Source organism: Rissa tridactyla, chromosome 4 (assembly GCF_028500815.1).
Source record: "Rissa tridactyla isolate bRisTri1 chromosome 4, bRisTri1.patW.cur.20221130, whole genome shotgun sequence".
In the NCBI taxonomy this organism is placed as follows: Eukaryota; Metazoa; Chordata; class Aves; order Charadriiformes; family Laridae; genus Rissa; species Rissa tridactyla.
Window position 1 is genome coordinate 73,722,343 of NC_071469.1, and position 23,022 is coordinate 73,745,364.

General features: G+C 50.6%; 1 protein-coding gene and 1 long non-coding RNA gene across 5 annotated transcripts in view; one reads left to right on the forward strand and one right to left on the reverse strand.

Annotated features, from left to right (window-relative positions):
* The window catches only part of LOC128909367 (uncharacterized), a 199,762-nt gene that overhangs the window by 36,569 nt on the left and 140,171 nt on the right, over positions 1-23,022 (forward strand). The gene's annotated exons all lie outside the window — the stretch shown is intronic.
* The window catches only part of CFDP1 (craniofacial development protein 1), a 74,694-nt gene that overhangs the window by 23,764 nt on the left and 27,908 nt on the right, over positions 1-23,022 (reverse strand). Inside the window, exon 7 of one of the 4 annotated variants that reach the window (XM_054200952.1) lies at positions 20,145-20,530. The exons of 2 other annotated variants lie outside the window; for them this stretch is intronic. In XM_054200952.1, coding sequence (XP_054056927.1) covers positions 20,436-20,530 — 95 coding nt within the window. In that variant the 3' untranslated portion in view covers positions 20,145-20,435. Of the gene's footprint in view, positions 1-20,144; positions 20,531-23,022 lie in introns of those variants that run through there. One more of the 4 variants, XM_054200955.1, reaches the window with a different exon arrangement.

Genomic DNA, 23,022 nt, shown 5'->3' on the forward strand with positions numbered 1-23,022 from the left:
TAGGAGAGGGGAAAATTCCCAGGAAATTAAGTCAGGGCTCCCTAGCACAAATACGTCGCTACAATGAGCTAGAGCCCGGTGGAGCAGTTGCTTTGCAGCGTCATGCAAGTTAATAAATAGCACAAATATAACATATTGTCTTCCAGTGGAAAGCCTGGCCCGGCAGCACGTGGGACTATGGGGGACAATAAACATTTGGGCACTGCTACAAGCGGCCATAAAACAAGAATGAGGGTTTGATCACGTTTAATTGCTTTTGGGAAGGGCAACATCACCGGGGTATCCATCATGATTACCTTCCCTTGCATGAGACTGTCCCATCACGGATTAAGGGCTGGCAAAACGACCCAGAAACGACCCAGATCAAAGAGGGTATTTCAGGGGGTAAAGAACGGGGGGGGGAAATACCCTAAAAAGCTTTAAAGATGTTTGCCATATAAAACCTGAAGTCCAACACACGAGAAAGCAGGTAATAAAAAGTTAACTGCTGAAAGGACGTGCTTTTCTTCTCAACTACAACTTTCTAAGGCTCAGAAAAAGCTCAGTAACAAACCAGAGGACAAGCGCAGAGAGCCCAAAATGTATGTAAGAAGAGAAACTAAGATTATCCCGTGGGTTTTTTTTGTTTGTTTGTTTGTTTTTTTCTCCAGGGCTTCACTGAAATGTTTTGCATGCTTGAGGCTGGCAAAGGCTACCTCCCAGCGCCTTCCAGCTTTGGCAGCAGCCACTTCGAAGAGCTGCCCTTCCTCTTCCCAGGGACCCACCTCACTGGAAATAGATTTCAAGTCCCCAGAGGAAGACCATGGAACCAGCTGACTTCTCCCAGCCACCAAGCTCAGTTGTCACCTTCCAGCTGGAGGCAGGCAGAGGGGTAAGAGCAAGCCTTCCCTTCCGCCCACGCCAAGCGGGAGGATCCCAAACGGATTTTGCAGCTAACGTCCACCTACCAAGAGCTACTTGGGAAGCCACAGCTCTCGCTCAACGTGGGGACCGCAACCCAGCGGGGCTCCCACTACCTCCAGCAGCCCCCTGCCGAGGGGGACGGCAGGGCAGGAGTTTTCATGACACATCGTCTCTGGAATTCACTGGTGAGCGTCCGACAGCCTTTGCTTGGTACGATGCCAGCGCCGTTTCTCAAATCCTGCGTGACCTACCAGCTGCTGAGGGCAAAACAGCAAGGCATCCATCATCCAGAGAGGAGACGAGATCGGCAGGCCGCTGATGAACGAACAGATAAATTCACTCCCATACTCTTGGTTGGAGGGAGCTGGTTTGGGTCCCCAGCTCTCCCAGTCATTCCGCATGATGCTGGGCAGGTCATTTAGTCCCTTTGGAGCAAGAGTTCTGTCTCGGGAGGCAGAGAGCCATGCAGCAGCACTGAGCAAGGCAGGCAGGCCGCCAGCTGAGGACTCAAACCCCTTCAGGGAACTGTAACAGTTACGCGGTAAACGCATTAACCATGGGAACAGCTTCCCAAAGGATGTGGTGGATCTCAAATTGTAAGTCTTTCCATTGCGAGTGGATGCCTCTTTCAAAAATGCAGGCTGTAGTTCAACCGCAAGCGCTTGCAGGGAAACGACCCCAGTGAGGGCAGGAGCTCGGACCGGGTACCCAAGCAGCCGTTTCTGACCTTCCGGCTACAAACCTGTGAAATCCCTGCTCTTTGCACCTTGCCATAGCAATTCAAGGCTTTTCTTGGCTATACTCCTTTTTCATCTCTTGGTGCAGCCCAATTTTCAGCTGTTTCTGTGATCTAAATTCCCTTCGACCCGACCCGTTGAGCTAAACAGGTCCTAAACCCCCCTAGCTGGTTTTGGTTGGTTGGTTTTTGGTTTTTAATTACACATCAGATCTCCTGAGGAAAGTTTCTCTGTCTCTTTGCTTCAGATTCTGTTTCCCCAGCACCAGTTTCTCGGCGAAACTCCCAGATGAGGACTAGCCAAAGCCCCGACAGCATTCAGTACCCAACGACCCACGCTGCTAGAGACAGGTCTTCCACCATCCTGCCTGCTCTCGGTTCCTGGAGAGCATTCCTCGGCAAGAGAGAGATGAGACTGAATCTCACCCGTAGCACAACGCCGCCTTTTCTTTGACTTCAGGCCCCTGGAATGCTGGAGCTCTGGGGAGTCCCCAGTGGGACTCTGGATCGGGGAGGGGAGCCATAGGATGAGGGGGAAGGGGTTTAAACTGGAAGAGGGGAGATTTAGCCGAGATCTCAGGAAGAAATTGTTTGCTGTGAGGGTGGTGAGCCCCTGGCCCAGGTTGCCCAGAGAAGCTGTGGCTGCCCCATCCCTGGAGGGGTTCAAGGCCAGGCTGGACGGGGCTTGGAGCAACGTGGTGTGGTGGGAGGTGTCCCTGCCCAGGGCAGGGGGTGGCACTGGGTGGGCTTTAAGGTCCCTTCCAACCCGAACCATTCTACGATTCTATGATTCCAGTGGTTTGCAGTGGAAAATCTGCCTGCAAACAATTCCGATGCATTTCAGAGGCTACTGTTAACAAACGGGGAGAAAAACACATTTGAAGGGAGAAGAGAGGTAGGGATAACAGGGGAGAAGTAGGGCTAACACTTCATTTTCCTGAGGTCCACCCAAACCAGCCTGTGCTGGTCAGGAAGTTGGAACAGGCAGGTCCTGTGCACCCTCCTGCCTGCAAACCACGCTACAGGGCTCTCCAGCGCCAGGACCAGGCTCCGCAAATAGCAAGAAGGTCACACTGAACATCGCAGGAGACCAGCGGGAAACAGGAAACTTTCTGCAGAAACCAAAAAAAAAATAAAAATCCCCTCATCTGCCTCAATCACAGTAATATATAGTGTTCTTGTCCTTATCTGGAGTGTCATCGGGCATTTCAGCGGGCCTGCCCTCACATCTCTAGCGGGGCTCAGCTGACCCACACGCACACCTTGCTGGAAAGGCTTACTGTGTCATACACAAAGCTGTTCCTCCTTTTATCACCTCTTGGCTTTCAAATTTCTACTTCTCTTCAGGATCTATAAACATAGATTTGAGGAGTCGGCTTATACCCAATAACAAGTGACAGCCCCCTCCAGGATGTCTCTGCTACAGCACTTCTCCTTCTGAGACTCTTTTCCTTCCATTCCCAACCTAAACCATCTCCATGCACAGAAAAGCCCAAGCAGGGTAAATCCTTGCCAAGGGAAGAAACTCTCCCATTATTCTCATCCAAGAAAGTGGCACAAAGGAAAAAAAGACCAGAAGGGATGGCTCGCATCCCCGGGTCACAGCAGCGAGCTGGAAAAGGCTCATCTCCAGGAGGACAGAGTGCCAGCACTTCTTTTTTTAAACTTAGCAGCTGCAGAATTTAAGCTTTATTAAAAGCCTATTTTGCCCTTGCTAATGCAAAGGAAACCACCTCCCTCCTCTCCCCTCCCAAATAAAAAGCCAAAGTCTGCAGACAGACATCCTGTAATGTCACCTTAGAGAGAGGTGGCAACTTGACTCATCTCAGTGGGACGTGCGGCACAGAGCAGTTTTCTTTCACTTCAGGTTACAACAGGAATATACTGCTCCCACAGCTCAGCCTTGCTTTGAGGTTTTATTATGAGCAATCCAACATACCTTCAATATTCTCTGATTATGACAGAGCAAGACAGGAAGAGATAAGCAGGGAAAACAGGCAGGCTGGATTCTGGGGCCTCCAGGCACCGCTCATCACCCTCAGTCTCCCACTTATTTGCAGCGTGGCTGCAGGCAGACACCCCTCTCCCAGAGATACACGCTCCGTGATGGGTCAGAAAAACCCCTGTTTAAACAGCCTGCCTACAGTATATTTTAGTATGACACAAACAAGAGGCCGCGTTATTTGTCAGGTCAGAATAACAAGCGATGGAGAGCGCTGAACTACACACCATTTACTAAAGGCTGTTCTCCAACGACTATTCTAAGCCTGCCTCAATTTATAGATTAATCTGCTGGATCGGTAATTTAGGCCATTTGATGGTTAGCGTTTAGAAGCGCACGTTTCTAGGAAGGCTGAAAACCTGCTTGTGATTTACAAAATTACTGTGGGGTCTCTAGTGGCTTGGGCATTTGTCAGAGGCAGGTGTTCTGCATTAGCCACATTCTCCCTTCTCTCCCCCCCATCCAGGTTTAATACCAGCAATGAAATACTAACTGCTCCCGCAGCATTCACTCTAAAGCAGCAGAGCAAGCGTGAGTCTTGTCCCCCTTCCCATTTCTAGCCCGCTGCGTCAATCACTATGTGATATTAAGGCTTTAGGATGATGTCTATCAACCAGCTGGGATGGGGGAGAACGGGACCAGAAAGCATCCAAATAATTTGTGCCCTCTCCACGCCCCGGGGAGGGTGTCCTGAGCCACCCCAGGACAAGCAGCATTCCTCCCCTGCATCCTCGCTTGCGGAGGACCCAGAGCAGGATTTGAAGAGGGGAAAAGCCAGCCTGCCCCTGTTCGCAGCTAGCCCCTCCTTTCGCCCAGCCCTTTCTGACTCCCACCCCAAAGCTGCTGCTATCTCTCAGGCCTGGGTCGGGATTCCCTTTGGAATCTGGCCGCAGAGCTCTTTAAAATGGCAGTGGGAATCCCTCCTAAGCAACGGGACTAAGCGTCTTTCCTCGAACACTGAGGCATCGGCTCCAAAACCCTCCCGGAGCCCGCAGCGTCTCTGCAAAGCGGGCAGCGAGCGGTGCTTCAGCCGGCTCTCAGCGTGGCCCGATTCATAACACAAAAGGAAGCTCCAATCCCTCAGGGCTCAGATTTTTTTTCCAAACTGGGTAAACACAGGCAAACACGCATTATTTGCATGCACAGCAACTGGGACAAAGGATCTGTGGCCAGGTAGGTGTCTAACCGGTGGTCCAGGCGTGCGGGAACATGTGTGCAATCCTAGAAATCTCCAGCTAAAAGAGTCTTATCTCTAGACTGACTCTGTGCTGCTTCCAAGTCTCGCTCCGAGATTAAAAAGCAGCCTTTGTTGTTTGGAATATTACCATTTCAGAAAAAAACCCCACCCCTGCTCGGCCTCCCCCCACCCCAAAGGTTTGGTTTGTAACCCAAAACATTGGCGCCTTAATAGCAGAAGGTCAAAGCCCTGCAGTCATTAGGCAGATTATATTTAAGAGCCCGATGTGCAGCTGATCAGAGACTTATTCCGTAAAGGATTGAAATGGCAAGACAGCGCACCTCAGCAAGCAATCTCATTTAATAGTCAATTAGCAGAGATGTGCGCCTCTGAGCTAAAGATCACTGCAGACAAAAAAAAAAAAAAACCCAAACCCCACCACCATCAGCTTTCCTCCGCTTCTGCCATTAAATCAAGCCAGCTGATCCACTCCTTCAGCCCACCCTTAACTGGCAAAGCTGGGATGCATCTAAAAGTCAACCAGCAGTTTTATCCCAACTGGGACGGTAATATTCTTGATAACAAGCAATTTTATTTATTTTTTTTTTTTTAGGCTAGAAGGGGACTGGAGGGACTCAGAAGCCAAAAGGAAAAACCCCAACATTTTCAATACAAAGCCTGGTCTCTGGGCATGTAATTAAACCAGGGTGAATTACAATCCTCCAACAGCGACTCCCCTTGCCGATCCGAATACCTAAACCCCACATGGGCTGTCGCACATCTGGGAGAAGGAAACAGCTAACTAAAGGCAGATTTGCATAGTGTTGATGTATTCGCACCAGCCAAATTACAGAGGAGGGGGCAGGCCACCTACATCCAGCCACATGTTGGTAAGAAGGGAGCGCTGTGAACCAGAGCACCCACCCACAATTTCCCAGGCACACGGACATCAGCGTAACCAAGAGCACATGGGAGCTCGTCTCTAGAGCTGCCAACCCCACTGTTCAAAAGCCGTGACTCAGCCCCCCTCCAGTCGAGGTTAGCTTAAAAGCCAGACATTGCAGAAAAATAAGAAAATCAGAAACAGTATTAAGTTGTCTCCTAGTTTCTAAGCCTTAGGTTAAGCCAGCCAAGAGCGGCTGGGCTTTCCTTCCAGCGACCAGAGGCAGAAACTTTCTTCTCCTCGCTCGGAAGCTGAGGTTCTTACCTGATCACCTTCCCCCGGGGACTCGAGCATTAGGAGGAAAATTTGCCAAATATTTTAAGACTTGGCGGCGCATTCAAAGCTAGCATCCTCCCCTCCCACAATCAATCAAATATAACACTGGGTGACTCTGGATTTGCAACAGGAGGCTTGTGCTAACTGGTTAAGAGGAGAGTTGATGCCCACAACCCAGCCCGGAGAGCCTGACGGAAAAGTTTATGCCACCAAATCAGTGCTCTTCACTGAGGCCCTTTTTTAAGGGTTTCAGCAGGGAGAATAAAGACTTAAACTGTCGCTTTGAGTGACCACGTTGTGACCACAGACCACGTGAACGACCCTCGAAAATCCCCTATGCTGGAGGAGGTGCAGTGCAATGTCACGCTGCAGAAAAACAGGGTTACTAGCGCAATCCTCTGGAAAGCAGCAAAAGCAGGGTATGAAAGCGGTCCATACCTGCACAGTGGTACTGCCAGAACAGAAGCCCCAGAGATTTCAGAAAAACACTCCTCTGATGCAATGCAAACAACTCCTGGACACAGCAGAGAGGCAACACGAAAGGATCTAGGCGTCAAATTAGGGTTCCTCCACAAACATCTCTGCAGGCTGGAACCTGCCCTGGGGACTCTGGTTTACTCTCCTGCCCTGAAGAGTGGGGAGAACACAAAGATGCCCAACGCCTGATAACCAGCCTGGTGACGATGAGCAAGGAGAAACGGCAGCTGACTTTCTCCTCTTATCATTGCCACGCTGACTCCGCACGGGGTTAACACAAGCAAAGCAAGAGTGTCTGAGCGCCCTTTTTTTTCATCAGCAGAGCTAAACTGAATGGCGCAAGGCTGGGGAGTGGATCTGCCACTAGAGACGACCATTTTTCACTGTATACCCTCGCTTGAATGCCGCAGCAAGAAGAATAAATTCTCTCGAAGAAAAACTGACAGCTCTTTCCATTTAAATACATGCCTAAAGGCACAGCTTAGAAGCAGGATTCTTATCTTATGAACAAAAAACCCCTTCAGTTTTCTTCTCCCTTGTAGCAAAATCCTACAGAACCATCTCCCAGGTGGGCTGCTTACCTGAGCAGACCCTGCCACGCTCAGCTCTGCGGAGAACAGAGCAAATGGGAACATCTGCGTCGGTACAATCCCAAGTAACCACTTCAGAAGGCAAGTGTTTATTTTACCTGGTTCCTCTGCTTTCTGAATTTGAGGCAGAATTTCCCCGCTGGCTTCCTGACCTCGCACATTTGCTTGAGCTGAAAGAAGCACCAAGCGCTTCTTCCAAACTCAGGAGGAGCCAAGAACAGCTGGCGCACCAACACACGAGCAGAGGGGCCAAAGCTACAGGTGATACTGGTTTCTACCAGGAAAGGTGACCCGGAGGTGTTAACTCTCAGGGTTAAACCATTGGAAGAAACAATGCTGCACTTCAGAAGAGGACAACCCCTCGGTCCTCCAGGGGTGTGAATGAGGCACACCTGGGGGGAGAACACACCTAGGGGAGACAAAAGTGGAACAGAGAGATGGAGCCAAGTCTCCCAGCAAACTCGGTGGGAGGGCTGAGGGTATGCGCTGGCTCCTAGCTACATCCAGCTACCAGGATCACCTCGTCTTCACCTGGCACTTCTCACCTTCAAGCCCCGAGGCTGTTACAACTGAAAAAGCAAAGGGATCAAGGCACAGCAACTGAAATCCCTCCTCTGGATTAGACACGCAGCTGAGTTACCAGCGCTTTCCTAGCACGGCCAGGCTTTCTCAGCCAAGCCGCACATACAGGTAGCATACAATCCAAATGAAAAAGGAGACAAGTAACAAAGGGTACTTTTAGCCACGGGGCTTCCCCAAGGCCTTCACCCCTTAACGGGGTGGCTGCACCCAGAGCCACGTGGAAAACCCAAGCGAGCTCGGAGCACGGCAGCAGCGGGATGCAGAGATTCACCCTTGCCTGGGCTGCTCGCCGCTTCGACCACCCTCCGCCCTGCAGACACGCACCCTTAGATTGGGCTGAAGCTCCCCACATCCTCCTCGGCCACACCACGTGCGCCTAGTGATACAGAGGGTGCTGGGTCTGGTGCGCCCAGCTCCCCCCCCATCCCCAAGATGACTGAAGTCAGAGCTTTCTATGTCCAGCTAAGCTATTAACGAAGCGAGCGTCCCAAGACATCAGCTAAGTCTGTTATGCCATACACAACCAGCTCACCGGCAAATGCCCTTGAAGCAGCTCCATCACTTGTTTCAACCTGCCGGCGTAAAGACGCACGTCTGGCAGGAGCACCTTAAATACTGCTCAGGCCGCTCTGGAGAAGGTTGTGTGGGAACCGTTCACACCCTGCCGAGCGCGTGCGCTGGTGCGAATTCAGTCTGTACGCTGCTCGTTCCTACGATGGTGCAGCTCCAGGAACAGCATCCTTGTTCCTGCCACATGTATCTGCCTCAAAGGGGACACGGAAGCTGCTGGGTTTGTTTTACACTGGGATCCAGGCTCTCCCCACCTTCCCACATCTTTAAATACAGACAGCTGGAAGCCCTTCTCCAAACTATTTTCCCTTGCTTCTTTCTTTCTTTCTTTTTTTTTTTTTTTTTTTTTGGTTTTTTTTTGTTTAGGACAATGAGAATCTGGTCCTTCCTGATTTTGCCAGGTAATTTTCTGGAGATCTCAGGGATGGTTGTTTTTCTACTGAAGGGCTAGGGCACCCCAAGGCTAACGAAGGCACCCCCTCCCCAAAAAGGGTTTGACAGAGAGTTGAGACAGCCAAGGCAAGCGGGTACAGGAAACTTCCAAAGCTTCTCGCATTACAGGGACAAGGCAGGCACAGAGAAGAGATCATCCTCCCCTTTGTTGTTCACGTTTAAAGCCTACGAAGTCCCATATATTAAATTCCCACGTACGTTGCTCGGTCTCCTGCATTGCAAGCGAGGCTATGTCATGAGAATTCCAGCACAGCACATCCTTACCCATCAATTTTGGGCACCAGGGCAGGGCTGTGGTAAGCAGCAGACCAAGAGGGACGTGGTTTTATTCCCTGTAGGATCTCCACACGCTCCCCTACCCCCACCCCACTCAGAGGAAGCAGCGAGGAAAAGAGGAGCATGCTAGACGCTAGGCTTTGGTATTCTTCGTATCTACAAATACAAGTTTCTTATTAAAAGATAAAGAAAAAACCCTTTCATCCTCCACTCCCCGACCTAATCTTTAAATACCTAATGAAATATAAGTAATCGAGAGATGCTTTTAGCAGCTGGGGGCTCAGTCATCCCTTTCATGTACACAGACAGAAGCTGACTAGGACTAAGGGTGGCTTAAAACTGACAAAGTTTGATCGCTCTGCCTGGCAATGAATATTAAAAGCAATGACAAGATTGACATTATCTAGCTGCACCGTAGCTTCTATTTTTTTTTTTTTTCCTATTTAAATGCTCCATTCCTCGGTTCTTACTGCAAGGATCCGAGTCAGGAAAACACAGCTCAGGCTGACATCTTCCAGAAGTGCCTGTAAAGCCCAGCTTTCGGGGTGCCAAACTTAATCCACTTGAAAGGGCACAACTTCGAAAGCAACACGATTTCCCGAGCACAAACATGAATAAAAACACTCCTCGCGTTGTCACGCGCTGCGCACACGTTCGAAGCTTCAAAGAGGCACCGTCTGATTTCTCTAGATGTAGGGCGATGTTGCAAAACCCCCTTCACCTTCCACAGCCAGCTCCGTTCTCCCAGAACCGACTGCAGAGCGGCAGTAAGAAACTGGAGCTCTCCCACACACCCCAGGGACCGCCTTAACTACAGTTTCTGCTCCGAACGATGACAGATGTTTCCCTGAATGCGCAGAATTCATTTTTTCCCCTAAAGAAATGTCTTAAAAGCTGCTAAGTGGCTCTCCCTGAACAAGCGGCGGTTAAACAAGCGCATAAGGCGGAACAAGCAAGTTGCCAAAATGCTTTCTCTCTTTGAATAGGAGGAGAAAGCACCATCGCCTGCACAGACTTGCTCCAACACCCAAATTGCTCTCGCCACGAAACGTATGCCTTATTTCTAGCTCTCTCAGTCACTGCTTACAGTTGCTTCTTGGTGGGCTGGGTTAAAGAGCACCTCCCCGAATTAAGAACGACGTCCTCGTGCAGAAAACTATAGGCTGAGGTCAAGTCATGTCGTACATGATCCCTTCTAACCCGAAAGCTGTACTTCAGCTCCCACGTTCATCAGAGCCCCCACGTGATCCGACGGACAACTCGTGCTGTGTTTTGTAGGGGAGGTGGGAGCTGTTTCCAAGTAACAGAGCGAAAACCTTGGGGCTGCCCAAGGTCGCAGAGGACGTCTCCGCTGCAGGGCACCCCTCAGGCCCTTCTGCAGCTGCTGCCCCCAGCTCCGCAGAGAGCGGACAAAGCCTCTCGGGGGATCCCCTCGTCCGTTAAGGCTGGGCCAGCTGGTTTCTCTGCAGCTGTAGAACAAATCTAAGCAGAGCTCTCGCGTGGGCTGGCAGCCCCACCTCTTCTGCAGCAAGGACGCGGGCTGCAGCAGCATGGCTTGCCTCTCCATAGCAGAGATGCTCTCCTCCTCCCGTCCCGCGGAGATGCACAAGCATCACTGACAGGCTAGTCCCACGCTGCCACCAAGCCTCAGCGCTGTTCCGGACTCACCTCTTCAGGCTGCCAATTTAATCACTACAACTCCAGAGAGGCAGAGACCCACCTCTTCCTACCTCTTTTTTTCCCCCCCATCCTTTGAAGGAAAGAGGCATTTGCCATCAGTCAACCACAAACACTGTTTTCATCACCGGATGTACTCCTTGAGCATCTTGTCATCAGAATTTGTGTTCTTAAATCAGAGAATCGTTTGGGTTGGAAGGGATCTTGAAGCCCACCCAGTGCCACCCCCTGCCCTGGGCAGGGACACCTCCCACCAGCCCAGGTTGCTCCAAGCCCCGTCCAGCTTTGTCCCTGAAATCTTGAAACCTTTCAGTAACAAGATGCTCACTGAAAGCTGATGGTCAAGCGCTCGCACAGCAAAATCTAACTTGGCCCGGCCGCTTTGCAAGTAGGATATTGTTTTACTGTACATTAAAAAAAGGTAAGAAAGGCCAGCACTGGGCATAAACAAGCTGACTGTACATAATGGACATTGTTAGGTGTCTGAATAGGTCACTGCCTCAAAGGAAAGTTCAGCTCCGCAATGCAGGTCTCGAGCTCTAAATACCAAGCAGAAAGCATCCCTGCACACTCACGCCCCATGCATTCAGCGCAGCTGGATCTTTTTGTATTTCTCTCTGTCCATTTCCTCCTGAATTTCCCTAGTTTCCTTCCATTCGAATTATGAGCCTTTGTTCTTTCTCTGCCCTCTTCCTCCTCCTATTTTGAAGCGTACAGATGGAGTCTATGGGTAGGGAAGCAAGCAGAGTCACAGCATGTTAGAAAAACAACTTTCGCAGCTTACTCATAGTAAAAATAGGACAAACCAGCTCTAGCATTGTATGGAAGTAGTGACCCCCGTTGCAAGAGACAGGACCCTACCAAACTGCAGCTACAACCACAAAGAATTTTGTCTCTATCAAATATTAATGCATTAAAATAGGGCCCTCTAGGAAGTTCATTTAAGCCTGGTATTTGCTAAGACCTTCAAACCTTGATGGGGCTTTCCACCAGGACTCCTATCATCCATCATGGTGGAATATTCTTCTTCCCATTTTCAGGTCTTGAAGTACCGCAGCAGCCTGTGCAGTAGAGCTGTCCCAACTTTGAACATGGCTTAACTGAGACATCCCGAGCAACCGGTCTGAGTCTTTCAGTACGGGTATGATGCTGACAAGCTTCTCCTTTGGACTCGTCCAAGTCGCAGATTACCCACTACCGAGATGAATTTTCTAAGAGGCACCCACTATGAAAAACAAACACAGAAGCTGGGGTCGCTGATGTACGGCTCCAAGCACGTGCACTGGGGAAGCCCAGCGGGCAGAAGGGCAAGCTGAGAGGGGTACTCACCCCAAACGTGGAGGGTTAGAAAACAGCATTAAAGACAGAGCCGGGGAAATGCTGTAAACACCTACAGAAGGAGTTATCTAGCTGTCGTCGCCCTCACTTTTCTCCAGATTTCATGACTAGAAGTGCTCGCCATTAAGGTCTAGACACCCCGTGATCTTAGGGGTGCTCTGGGACCATGGCAGTTCCCGCTCCAACGGAGCGGCGCTCAGCACTCCCCCTCGCAGCAGCAGAGACAAGCTTCGCGCTGTGCACGTTTTCTACCGCCTTTCTTTCCAAATATTCAAAGACAACCCGTGTGCATTACAACTAGCATCAGGACTTCTGCAGCACTTGAGACTACCCGCGCTGTCAGCTCTTTCAGCGATAATAATCACCTGTCAAAAATGCAAATCAGACTGGAGAAGGGTTAAAAGGAAGAAATATGAGTAAGCACCTGGAGCTGTAAGCCAAGGCAATCAAGAGGCTGAATTCAGCTGCTTTGGTAAGTACCTTTTAATGCAACATGTTCCTCCTCCAGTGCAGGAGTCCTAGGGTGATTCCACAATAGTCTTGTGCCTGTGGCTTTAAATTTGCTAAGAAATAGCCTATGCACTCATGCACACCATGGATGTGGGGGAGGGTGAAAAAAGAAAGATTTCAGATTACAACAAGAACAGCATTTGTCACTTGCTTTAGATGGTGTGAGAGGCAGTTTCCAGGCTCTTGGACTCGGGAAGAATATTTTCTGTTCCATTCCTGATGTGCTTGGCTGCCTTCTGCCAAAACCTGTTTTAAATCCGTTAATGAAACTAGGCTGAGTCTGCATAACTTCTTAATTCCCCAGTGGAAAAAGGGCACTTGAGTATATTTCCGGGAACGACAGACACCCACAGTTCCCACCATTGTCATGCGAAGCGTGGCGCTCTGGCCAGCTCCCTCCGCAAAACCCACTTTCTCTCTGGAATATCACCCCAAGTTGTCACCGATTGTTTATGGAGAACACAGTAACTTAAGGAGATTTGCTTTTCTCTTTATAGCAGCACCTCGCTACCGGCTAGTCCTGCATTGCTCCCACGTTCGCATCCAGTTTCACACACATTAGCAAAAGCACACTCGGGCACATGGATCAGGTCTTGACACACATCTGCTCTGAGGTCACGAACGGATCTGCTCCAGGTAGTAAGGATGGTGGGAATGATAAGGAAGGCTTTTTATTCCTGTATTGCCCCACTCGTGCTCTAAAGAGACCCACCCAGCACCACATCCATGCCCCCATTCCTCAAGAGAGGAAGCACAGAAGAGCAGCAGTCATAGAACCATAGAATGTTGGGGTTGGAAGGGACCTTAAAGCCCACCCAGTGCCACCCCCTGCCCTGGGCAGGGACACCTCCCACCACACCACGTTGCTCCAAGCCCCATCCAGCCTGGCCTTGAACCCCTCCAGGGATGGGGCAGCCACAGCTTCTCTGGGCAACCTGGGCCAGGGGCTCACCACCCTCACAGCAAACAATTTCTTCCTAAAATATAATCCAGATCTCCCCTCTTGCAGTCTAAAACCATTACCCCTTGTTCTATCACTCCACTCCCTGACCAAGAGCCCCTCCCCAGCTTTCCTGGAGACCCTTTAGGGCCTGGCAGGGGCTGGAAGGTCTCCCCAGAGCCTTCTCTTCTCCAGGCTGAACCCCCCCAGCTCTCTCAGCCTGTCCTCACAGCAGAGGGGCTCCAGCCCTCCCAGCATCTCCGGGGCCTCCTCTGGCCCCGCTCCAACAGCTCCGTGTCCTTCTGCTGTTGGTGCCCCAGCGCTGGAGGCAGCACTGCAGGGGGGTCTCACAGAGCGGAGCAGAGGGGCAGAATCCCCCCCCCTCGCCCTGCTGCCCACGCTGCTGGGGATGCAGCCCAGGCTGCAGGGGGGTTCTGGGCTGCCAGAGGACATTGCGGGCTCGTGATGAGCTTCTCATCCACCGACACCCCCAAGTCCTTCTCTTCTCCTCAGGGCTGCTCTCAATCCATTCTCCGCCCAGCCTGGATTTGTGCTTGCGATTGCCCCGACCCACGTGCAGGACCTTGCACTTGGCCTGGTTGAACCTCCTAAGGTTCACACAGGCCTGCTTCTCAAGCCTGTCAAGGTGCCTCTATATGGCACGCATCCCTCCAGCTCCATGCAGCATGCAAGAGCTGTGGGGATGCTCCTAGTGGGAACTAGGTTTGGCCTCTCCAGAACCAATCCTGCTTCCAGAGAGGAGGTGGAGGCCCCATCCCTGGAGACATTCAAGGCCAGGCTTGATGAGGCTCTGAGCAACCTGATATAGGTGAAGATGTCCCTGCTCACTGCAGGGGGGTTGGACTAGACGGCCTTTAAAGGTCCCTTCCAACCCAACACATTCTATGATTCTATGATTCCAGGAGCTGCAACGGTCCCCAGCAGAAAGCAGGCAGCTCTTTGCAGATCTGAGCGCAACCTGGAGATGTCCCTGGGGACAGAGAAAGACCTGATCTAGAGGACCATGGGTGGGCCTGCAAAGACATACCCATGTGCTGACAAGTCATGTTATAAGCAAGGCCCATCCACCTCCATACCGCAGCTCCCAGGACTGCAGTTTGCACCAGCTGAAATCCTTTAAGGACAGGGACCGCTGTTAGTAGCGACATGAGCTGTGCCCTGGGACGGAGCCTTTCTCCAGAGATCCGGAGAAGAGACGGCGAACGTTTCTTATAGAAAAATCAGAATTTTTCAGGCATATGAAAAAAACCCCCCTCTGTCCCAGAGTGTTAAGGCACTAGTAGAGTACATTCTTTAAAAAACTAAGTTAAAGGACAGAGCAACAGCTAATAAAATGGGCACCAGTTCCATCACAGCAGCAGTATTTTTTTGGCAAAAGTATTTTAAGGCTAACCTCCTGTTCCACGAACAGTGGCAGCCTCAATGGGAAGGATCGCTGAGTCAGCTTTTGCTTTGGGCTTCACAATGTGCTCTATGTTTTCCAGCAGGCTATAATCTACCAGGGAAAGATGAAGTGGGGGCAGGAAGGGGGTGAATGTAAGAGCTTTGAAGAAACGTGGAAAAGAAAAATATGAAATTCAAGCCTCTGTTTAATTAAGAAGTTGAAGAAAATGATACCACAATGCCATACGTTTGAGTGAGGTATGATTGCAAAGACCATAGGCACCAGCAGTTGCGCGTATGTGACTGCAGCGATGCTCTGCTGGGACACGAAATATTTTTTCTTGCAACCCTACGCAAGAAATGATGATGTTACCCTACTAATCACCTTAATACACATGCACGTAGAGCAGCTCTCGGAACAGGAGGTACTGCAAGTCATCTGTTGTCCAAAGGTCGAGCCTAATCCAGGACCTTGTCTCTAGCACTGCCCAATTGCACGCAGGTAGGGAAAGATGAAAGTTCAAGTGTAAAATGATCCTTCCTCAGTGTACCTTCCCTGCTGCAGGAAAACAAGGTCATTTGGGAAAGATGAAGAGAAGACCTTTAACTAAGACGGAATTTCCTTCATGATTTGAGCCCCATCCACCTCTTCCCTGCCATTGGCTCCAGCGCTCAGCTGTTGCAGAGCTGTTTTAGCATTCGACGCTGGCAGCCAGGCTAGTTTCAGCTAAATGAACTGAAATAGCTCAGCAAAAAGATCCACCGAGCACGGATGTGAGAGGAATAGCGGGAACACAACAGCCAGTGGCCCGATCTTCTGTCTGACGCTGCAGCGGAGCCTCAGCCTGAAAGAAGTGTCATGCACAGGACCACTCTGCTACCAGCGCCTTTTGCAAGTAGCCAGGAAAAAGCCTTTATGTTTAAATAAAGGACTTGGCAGAGAAAAATCACTTCCTCTCATTTACTCGCTCCACATTGAGTGAAACTTCAGTTGAATTAAGAGAATGGGTTGTTGTCCCCCTCTTCCCCCCCCACCAGTCTTTCAGTGTGGTTTGCTTTTTTGACGTGAAGATAGCTATCCAAAAGTTTTATAAGCTTGCTTTTTCTTTATCAACTACACATGCTAAAGTGCTCAAAACTACAGAGCAGCGTACGCAACTAGCGCGCACGCTAACTGATGACAACTCCTCTGCCTTTGATTCATCAGATGCTGAGACCCCTCTGGCTCAGGACAAAAGGTGGGTCTTCTCCTGCACAGCTTCACCTTGCCCAGATGAGTCCCAGCTGTGCCACGATGTTCTCTGCCACCCTCAGCAACAAATATTTTGAACATTTTTCCCAGCAGGAACTCTACCCTACACTGGAACAGCCTGTAAAAATTAAATAACTAGTTATATGTTGTAGACTACACTTATTCCAACCAGTTAACGTAAAAGCTGGCAGTGAGACGCAGAAGATCTCCTACAGCCAGCTCCCCATCTTCAGAGCAGCAGGGGAGGAAGAGGGGCCGCAATGCCCGGACAAAGCTCCAGCCCTCTTCTCGCCGCTACGCAGCCAGCCCGCGTGCCTCGACAGGCACTGCCCAGCAAATCCAGCTCCGAGAGAGCTTATTAGAGCAGGCACAGCAAGGCACAAAGCCAGCTGGGATTTGGAAGCAGCGCGGCTCAGCCTGCACAAAGCTATGCTTTTGCTAGTAAGCCCTCCAAGAACTGGCAGGTAGACTCTGCGGGGAGCCAGCTCGGGGGTCCGCGGGCCCCTCTGACAGTTTATTCACAAGCCACGTGATGGCTCCCTCACTGGGGAAGGGGCAACCGCACGCGCAAGAAACCCAGCGTGTTCTGACTGCGTATTAACTCTGCACGCGGCTCGAGGTCCGAAAAGGATCAGCGAGATGAGAACAACGCTGAAAGTTACTTTGAAAAGTTTTCTCAGCCTTTATCGTGCCTTCTGGATGACTGTTTGACTTGATTAGCCGGTGAAGAACCGCACAGCGGAACGACTCGGTACTCTCTGAACTGAGGCTTTGGAGATGATGACGACGACCTACCACATCCAGCTCACCATGCCTCCAGCATTTCCATGGAACGGGGTCTTCACCTCGTCCTCCGCAGCAATCAATCCATAGGCGCCTGGGTTCCTGGGCAGCTGCTTTCTTTTCAGTTACATCACAAATCACAGTAACTAAAAAACTCTGTCAGGGGCCTCTTCCTTAAGACTCAGCCTGAATCTTTCCTTTCCCACTTTCAGCCCCACGAGTCCACAACCTGTGGACCCAGGAGGACGCCATCCATTATTTCTGCATCTGAAGCACGTTATCGCTTTGCAAAGCCCTTTCTTTTGTTTTGCATGACACTGAATTCCCCGCAGCATTCAGCACAATCTCTGAGCTAACGCTTCAAGGCTCCCAGACTGTCACAGCCACAGCCCTGTTATATTGGTATCAGTATTTAAAACCAGAAGGCCCTCTTCCTCCAACACAATCTGCATTTCCCGGTTTATCACAAACAGTAAAAAAAATGCACGCACGTACGCTTGGCTCAAGGTGCACATACAAAACCAGATTCACTCATGCATCGGCCAGGCAGCTGACATCCATCCTGACATTCATCTCCGTGTATGAGAAGGAAAGATGAATTACTCCCAGCTATATGACTCCAGAGTTTGCCCTTGGTCAAGCTGGTTAAGTGTCATAAATCAGCCACTGTGCGTCCTCAAATACAGAGACAGACACCTAGAGAGAGCTGGAGAGCCAGAGGGGCAGGAGCAGACTGAATTAAGTAGGCATAAACCCAACCATGTCCTAGTGACATCTAAATAAAACCCACAAGAGCAGAGCTCAAGCAATTTGCTGTATTCTGGGAAGCTGTGGTGTATTTCTAACCATTTCAAATGATTTGTTCAACAATTAGCTGCCGCGGTTAATTCACCGCAAAGAAAGGAGAGGTCTCTTCATTTATTGAGGTCTTCAACTCAAGATTAGCTAAAATCCTTTACCAGGAAGGCCAAACAAAGGCCACTGGTTTGGCTGGGGAGAAGCGTGCCGTGCAGGAGTTCAACCCAGATCAACTCCTGAGCGTTTCTGGCCTTCAGCTCCAGCAGCCGGCCAGAGGTTTGAGCTCAAAGTAGTTGACTAAGGAGCTATTTTGCAAGTCTGCCGACGTTGGGCATGCCCAATTCAGACAGGGTTTGTTGGGTCTTCCTCAGTACCACCAGCATATGTCACAAACCCACTCTTAGGGCTCAGATTCTCTAGAGAATGACGCTGGAGCCTAGAGTCCACCCTGCAAAGCACAGCTCCTGGCAAAGACGGGGCACCGAGGCTTTGCGTTTTTTCATTGCTCCCCAAAAAAACCCAGTAGCAGCAAGAGGCCAGGGTGGGCTTGTAAAGGCACCGTGTTCCTGAGGCAGCTGTACATACTGCCCGAAACTGCTTCAGGCTGAGAAGTTTGCGATGGTTCGGTCTGCCAGAGTGGACAAAACTGGACTGCGCTCAAAGCACTCCTCTCATTTCAGGCAGGGATCTGACTCCAAATGGTCTTTTGGAATGACTTGGGATCCTGCACTTCTACTGGCTAAAAGGTATATGAGCTGACTGAGGTCCCCATCCCAGGTTCAGGATTCACCCCACTGAATCCCCAGCTACTGAACTCTTGGGGCTTCCAATGGCATCTTCAGACGTTCTTCCACGAGCCACCTGTCCTACAGGGCAGGTAGTGGCAATAAATCTGTATGTTGTGAAGGTTTTTCCTCCTGTGTACTATACCAAGCTGTAACTCATGAAGCCAATCCACCACCAACAAATGCAGAGGCATCCTCAAAGCTTTCCCCGACACCCTGAGAATGGGATGGCTGGAAAGCCGATCCGGCTCGCCTTGCCAGGCTTCTGGTTCAGGGTTGTGCCCTGCAGTGAAGTTACGCCCAGCACAGAGCGGGATACGTTAACTGGCAATCAACGCTACAACGCGACACGAGAGGCGTGGAACGGGGAGGAAAAGCACAGCAAATGGGAGAAGAGACAACTGCACAGTTTGCTTTGGCAATCTTAGGCGGAGAATGACTTGGGAGCTTTCAGGACCATCCCAGGCTCCCTCGGTTTATAATTTTGATACAGAAAATTAAGACTTCTTGACTCTAATGGCTGGTATCCAGGTACTCCCCGTGCCAGCCTGTCACCAAGCAAAGCAGCAGCAGCTCTGGCACAAAGATGAGCACGCCTAGGGAACGTGCCAATTTCTGCCTGGTCTTTAAACCCCAGGACACCGCACTGAAGGTTTTCCACAACCTGTGGCAGAACCTGCATGGATTTATATTCCCTGTCCTGTCAATATGATCCCATTGCCTCCGAAAGGAAGAGCATGGCCAGAAATCCCACAGCCAAAGACAACACTCACTTATTTGTTTACAGGTGTCTGTGGTGCCGATGATGTCCGCCCCAAGCTACCGCAGACCTGACACCGAGTCCCATACTTGTTAAAGACGCCTTCAGCAGCTATGGACAAGGCAGCACGGATACCTACCGACCCGGCACGACATGAGCATGGCAGGTCGTGGCGCAGGAAGGTATCAAAGCCGGCCAAAGGCTCCGCGTGCCATGCAGAGCCAGGAAAGCACTCCTTGTAACGGCAGCACTACCTGCTTCCCATCCAGCTCGCCTAGGGCTAAAGCAAGGAGGCAGAAGGCATTTTTTTTTTTTCCTGGAGACATTTGTTTGTAACAAAGGAAGTTGGAGACAGTCAGCTCTGTAGTGTCCCTCAACAGCTATGACCAACAACCTCTTACTAATACTCACCAGCACTTTTACTCCCAAAGGCTTTGAAGAGAAGTTAGTATGAAAAACCCTGCCCGTTTCTCTGAGTGTGGATATTCTACCCCCGGAAAAGATTCAAACCCTGCCCTGCAATCACAGCACTGACCAGGGGAAAGCTGCTAAGCATCTCGACTGTCCTGTAGGACTAGTAAAGCTGACGATATACTACTCCTTCAAAGGTTTCTTAAGGGTCCTTGTTAAATGCTATGGCCATGAAACCATAAAGCAAGGAAGGAGACAGCTATCTTGTACAGTCTTCAGAGTCAGCCCAAAGCACACGACCTGTTTTGTACTCATCTGTTTGCAGAGGCCATGTAACTCTCTAGAAGTGGTTTTGTTTCCAAAACAAATGCTACACACTCTTCTTTGACTTGGGAAAGTAGAAACACTCCCCCCCCCCCCCCCCCCCTCCAATGCAAACAGCCAAACAGTGCTGGCCAGGCTCGCAAGCGCACGCGTGCGAGCGGGAAAGGAAACGGAGAGTCCTTCCAGCTTTCCAAAGGGTTATTGCAAACAGCAGGGAGGGAGAAGGGATTTTACACATTAGGAAAAAATACCGTGATGGTGCTTGTCCTTAAAGGGAACACTGCACAACAAAAGGCCTTGGGCTGCACCGTCCGTTTAGCACTTCCCTAATGCAAAATGTGCATTATTCGTGAGAAGGAGACCCTGGCAGCAGGGTGTATATCGCAGGCTGCAGCACAGCTCAGCGTGCCGGGTGCTGCACAAACCACTGCTCAACCACCTTCATATTTTTCTGGCCTTTGCTGTGCATCATCCAGAGCCTACGGCAAAGCCAAGGACGTCCCCGCATACCGGTCTCCAGAGAGTTAGAGATATCGCATGTACCAGCTGCTTCCTCAGCCGTCCTGCAATGAGAAATCTGCAGGTCACAGATGAAGAGGCAGGCGTGCTGCATACCAGCCATCGTGCAAGGAAACAGCACGACCACGCTGGAAAATGAGTCTTTCAGCTCTCTCCCAAGAAAGTTTAATAATCTCATCTTTCACGCGCTTACGCCTCTGCTGTTTTTTTTGCAGAGCTTCCCCGTGCTGGCAGGGATGCAGCTCCAGGCGATTGGGGAAGGTTACGGGGAAGGGGGGTAGGGGGAGATGAAGCCTTCGGCTGAATTCCCACCGGCTTTGCATTATGAAAGCCATGAGCTGCAATCAGCCAGCCTTTGCGGGTTGGCTTTAACCCCCTCCTCGCTGCCAAGCGAGCATCTCAACTGACCTCCTCACAGCATGCACACACCGGTGACGCAAAGCATACACACGCTCAACTGCAAGGCAAAACAGGCAAGCACCTAAACAACTGCCATTTGCTTTCTCTGGGTGAGTATTTTCCAAGAGGTGCAAGTTTCCTCTGTGCTTGCAGTTGTGGGTGCTGCAACCCGGCCTGCTGCTCTCAAGCCTGCAGCTTAAAGGGAAAAAAAAAAAAAATTGAAAAAAAAAATATAATAGTGCTACAATCCAACCCTGCACATGCCCAGGACTTGTTACTTCAAGAAATGCCATCATTGTTCTCAAGCCAGGCAGTCCGGCGATGAACAGGCATCTGTATTGTCCACTGGCTGCCTGGAGGCTTATAGCAACAGCGCTGAAGTACGAGCTCCTAAAAGAGTATGAAAAGCTACTGCGCAAGGTCAGATCAGACTCATCTATCCAGGATTATTTGCTGAAAATCAACAGTAGACACTATGAGAACAGAGGGGACAAAATGCCTCTGCCCCTGAGATCCCCAGAAAAAAACCCAACCGTCTCCAATAGAAACTTCAAATAAATCACTTCCCTCCACTCCCTGCCTCAGTGGGTACAAGAGCATCTCGCACACGTCCTCGCACACCCGGAGGGACGTCTGCGCGGCTGCTGCCAACGCAACACCAGTTATCTGCCTCCGCAGAGGGTCCCCGGGCACAGCGACCGCCCCGAGGACCCTGCTCGCTCTGAAGAGCGCAATGGCAAGGGCTGCGGGGCAAAGCCGACTTGGGCTGCAACCCAACGCTTCAGGAAGGCTTTGAAACTCCTTGGATAGGGAAATAAAGTACTCCATGGCTTGGCAGACCGGATTAGAGCACCCTGGAGAGCTTGAGACAGTCTGGTGCTTGCTTAAGGTGCCCTTTCAGCTCAGCCTGCGCACCAGTTCACCCGAGGCTCAGGGTTTGGGGCAGGAATAAGTAAGGGGAGTGCAAGAAGTCGGGGACTCTGAAGTGAACTCCAGCCATGCTAACCATCCTCACGGCCAGGAACCAGCAGAGGGAAATCCCCACGGCCGGGGCAGACACTTGCTCAGCCTCTCTGGAGCTTTTTTCTGGAAACGAACAAAAGAACGGTTGCGGCGACTGCTGCCATCAAAGAGGCTGGAGTTCTGGAGGAAGACCACGCACCCTCTGAGAGCTCGGAGTCGCACCAACATCTCCTTTGAGACAGGAAGGGGGAAAGCCGGCATTTCAGTTGGTAACTAACCCTAATTGCTTGACATCAAGCCAGCCAGCCTGGGCATGCCGGTTTTCTAAGCCTGGTCCTGCACGAGGCTGACAACCTAGCGAGCAGATCAAAGTTTTGGCTCACAAATGGGCTGGAAAATATTGGTGTGCTGATTTTTCCATGAATGAGGCCACCAGTATGTGATTTTCCATGAATGAAGCCACTAGTATGAAAAGCCTGGGGCAACCAGGCTGCCTGAAAGCAGGGAGCATCGCTCGGCTCCGACTGCCACTCCAGCCTTACTTAGCTGGTTCATATTTTATGAAGGATGATTCGGCTGAACTTGTTCCTTGACGTGAGAAAAAGGGAGGAACGCGAGTGTGGGAAAGCAAGACGATGTAACACAAACATCTAGTATGGGGGAGACACTCAAGGGACACGGTGCAGCTCAGTTAATATGCAAGGAGGCACTATAAAAGCAAAATAAGGCAGGAGTGGAAACAATCTTCTTGGTAGACACATCCCCAAGCCGTGGCACAGCTGGGAAGAGGAGCTCTCAGCATCCACCTCCAATCCCAGGCTTTCACCGTAAAAAAAAAAAGGCTGCCCCTCTCACTCCAAACAGACCGAGTCTAACATGGGAAGATACAGGGGCTTCCCTTCGCAACCTTGCAAGGGGTCTGGAATAAAAATACAGCTGGCTTCGTTCCCCATTAGCAGTTAATTTCCTCAATCATTTTCACAGAGGGAGAAAGAGAAATGCTCATGATCTAAGAGATGAAAGCAAATGAAAATAAGCCTCATAAAACCTGTGCTGCCCTGAGGGAAAACTGCCCCACGACTTTCATTGGGGAATTATCAAAGGCCCCAGACTGGTGGGGGGTTGTTTGTATTTTATAAGACAGATGCTTTAGAGAGTATAAGTCCTCAAATAG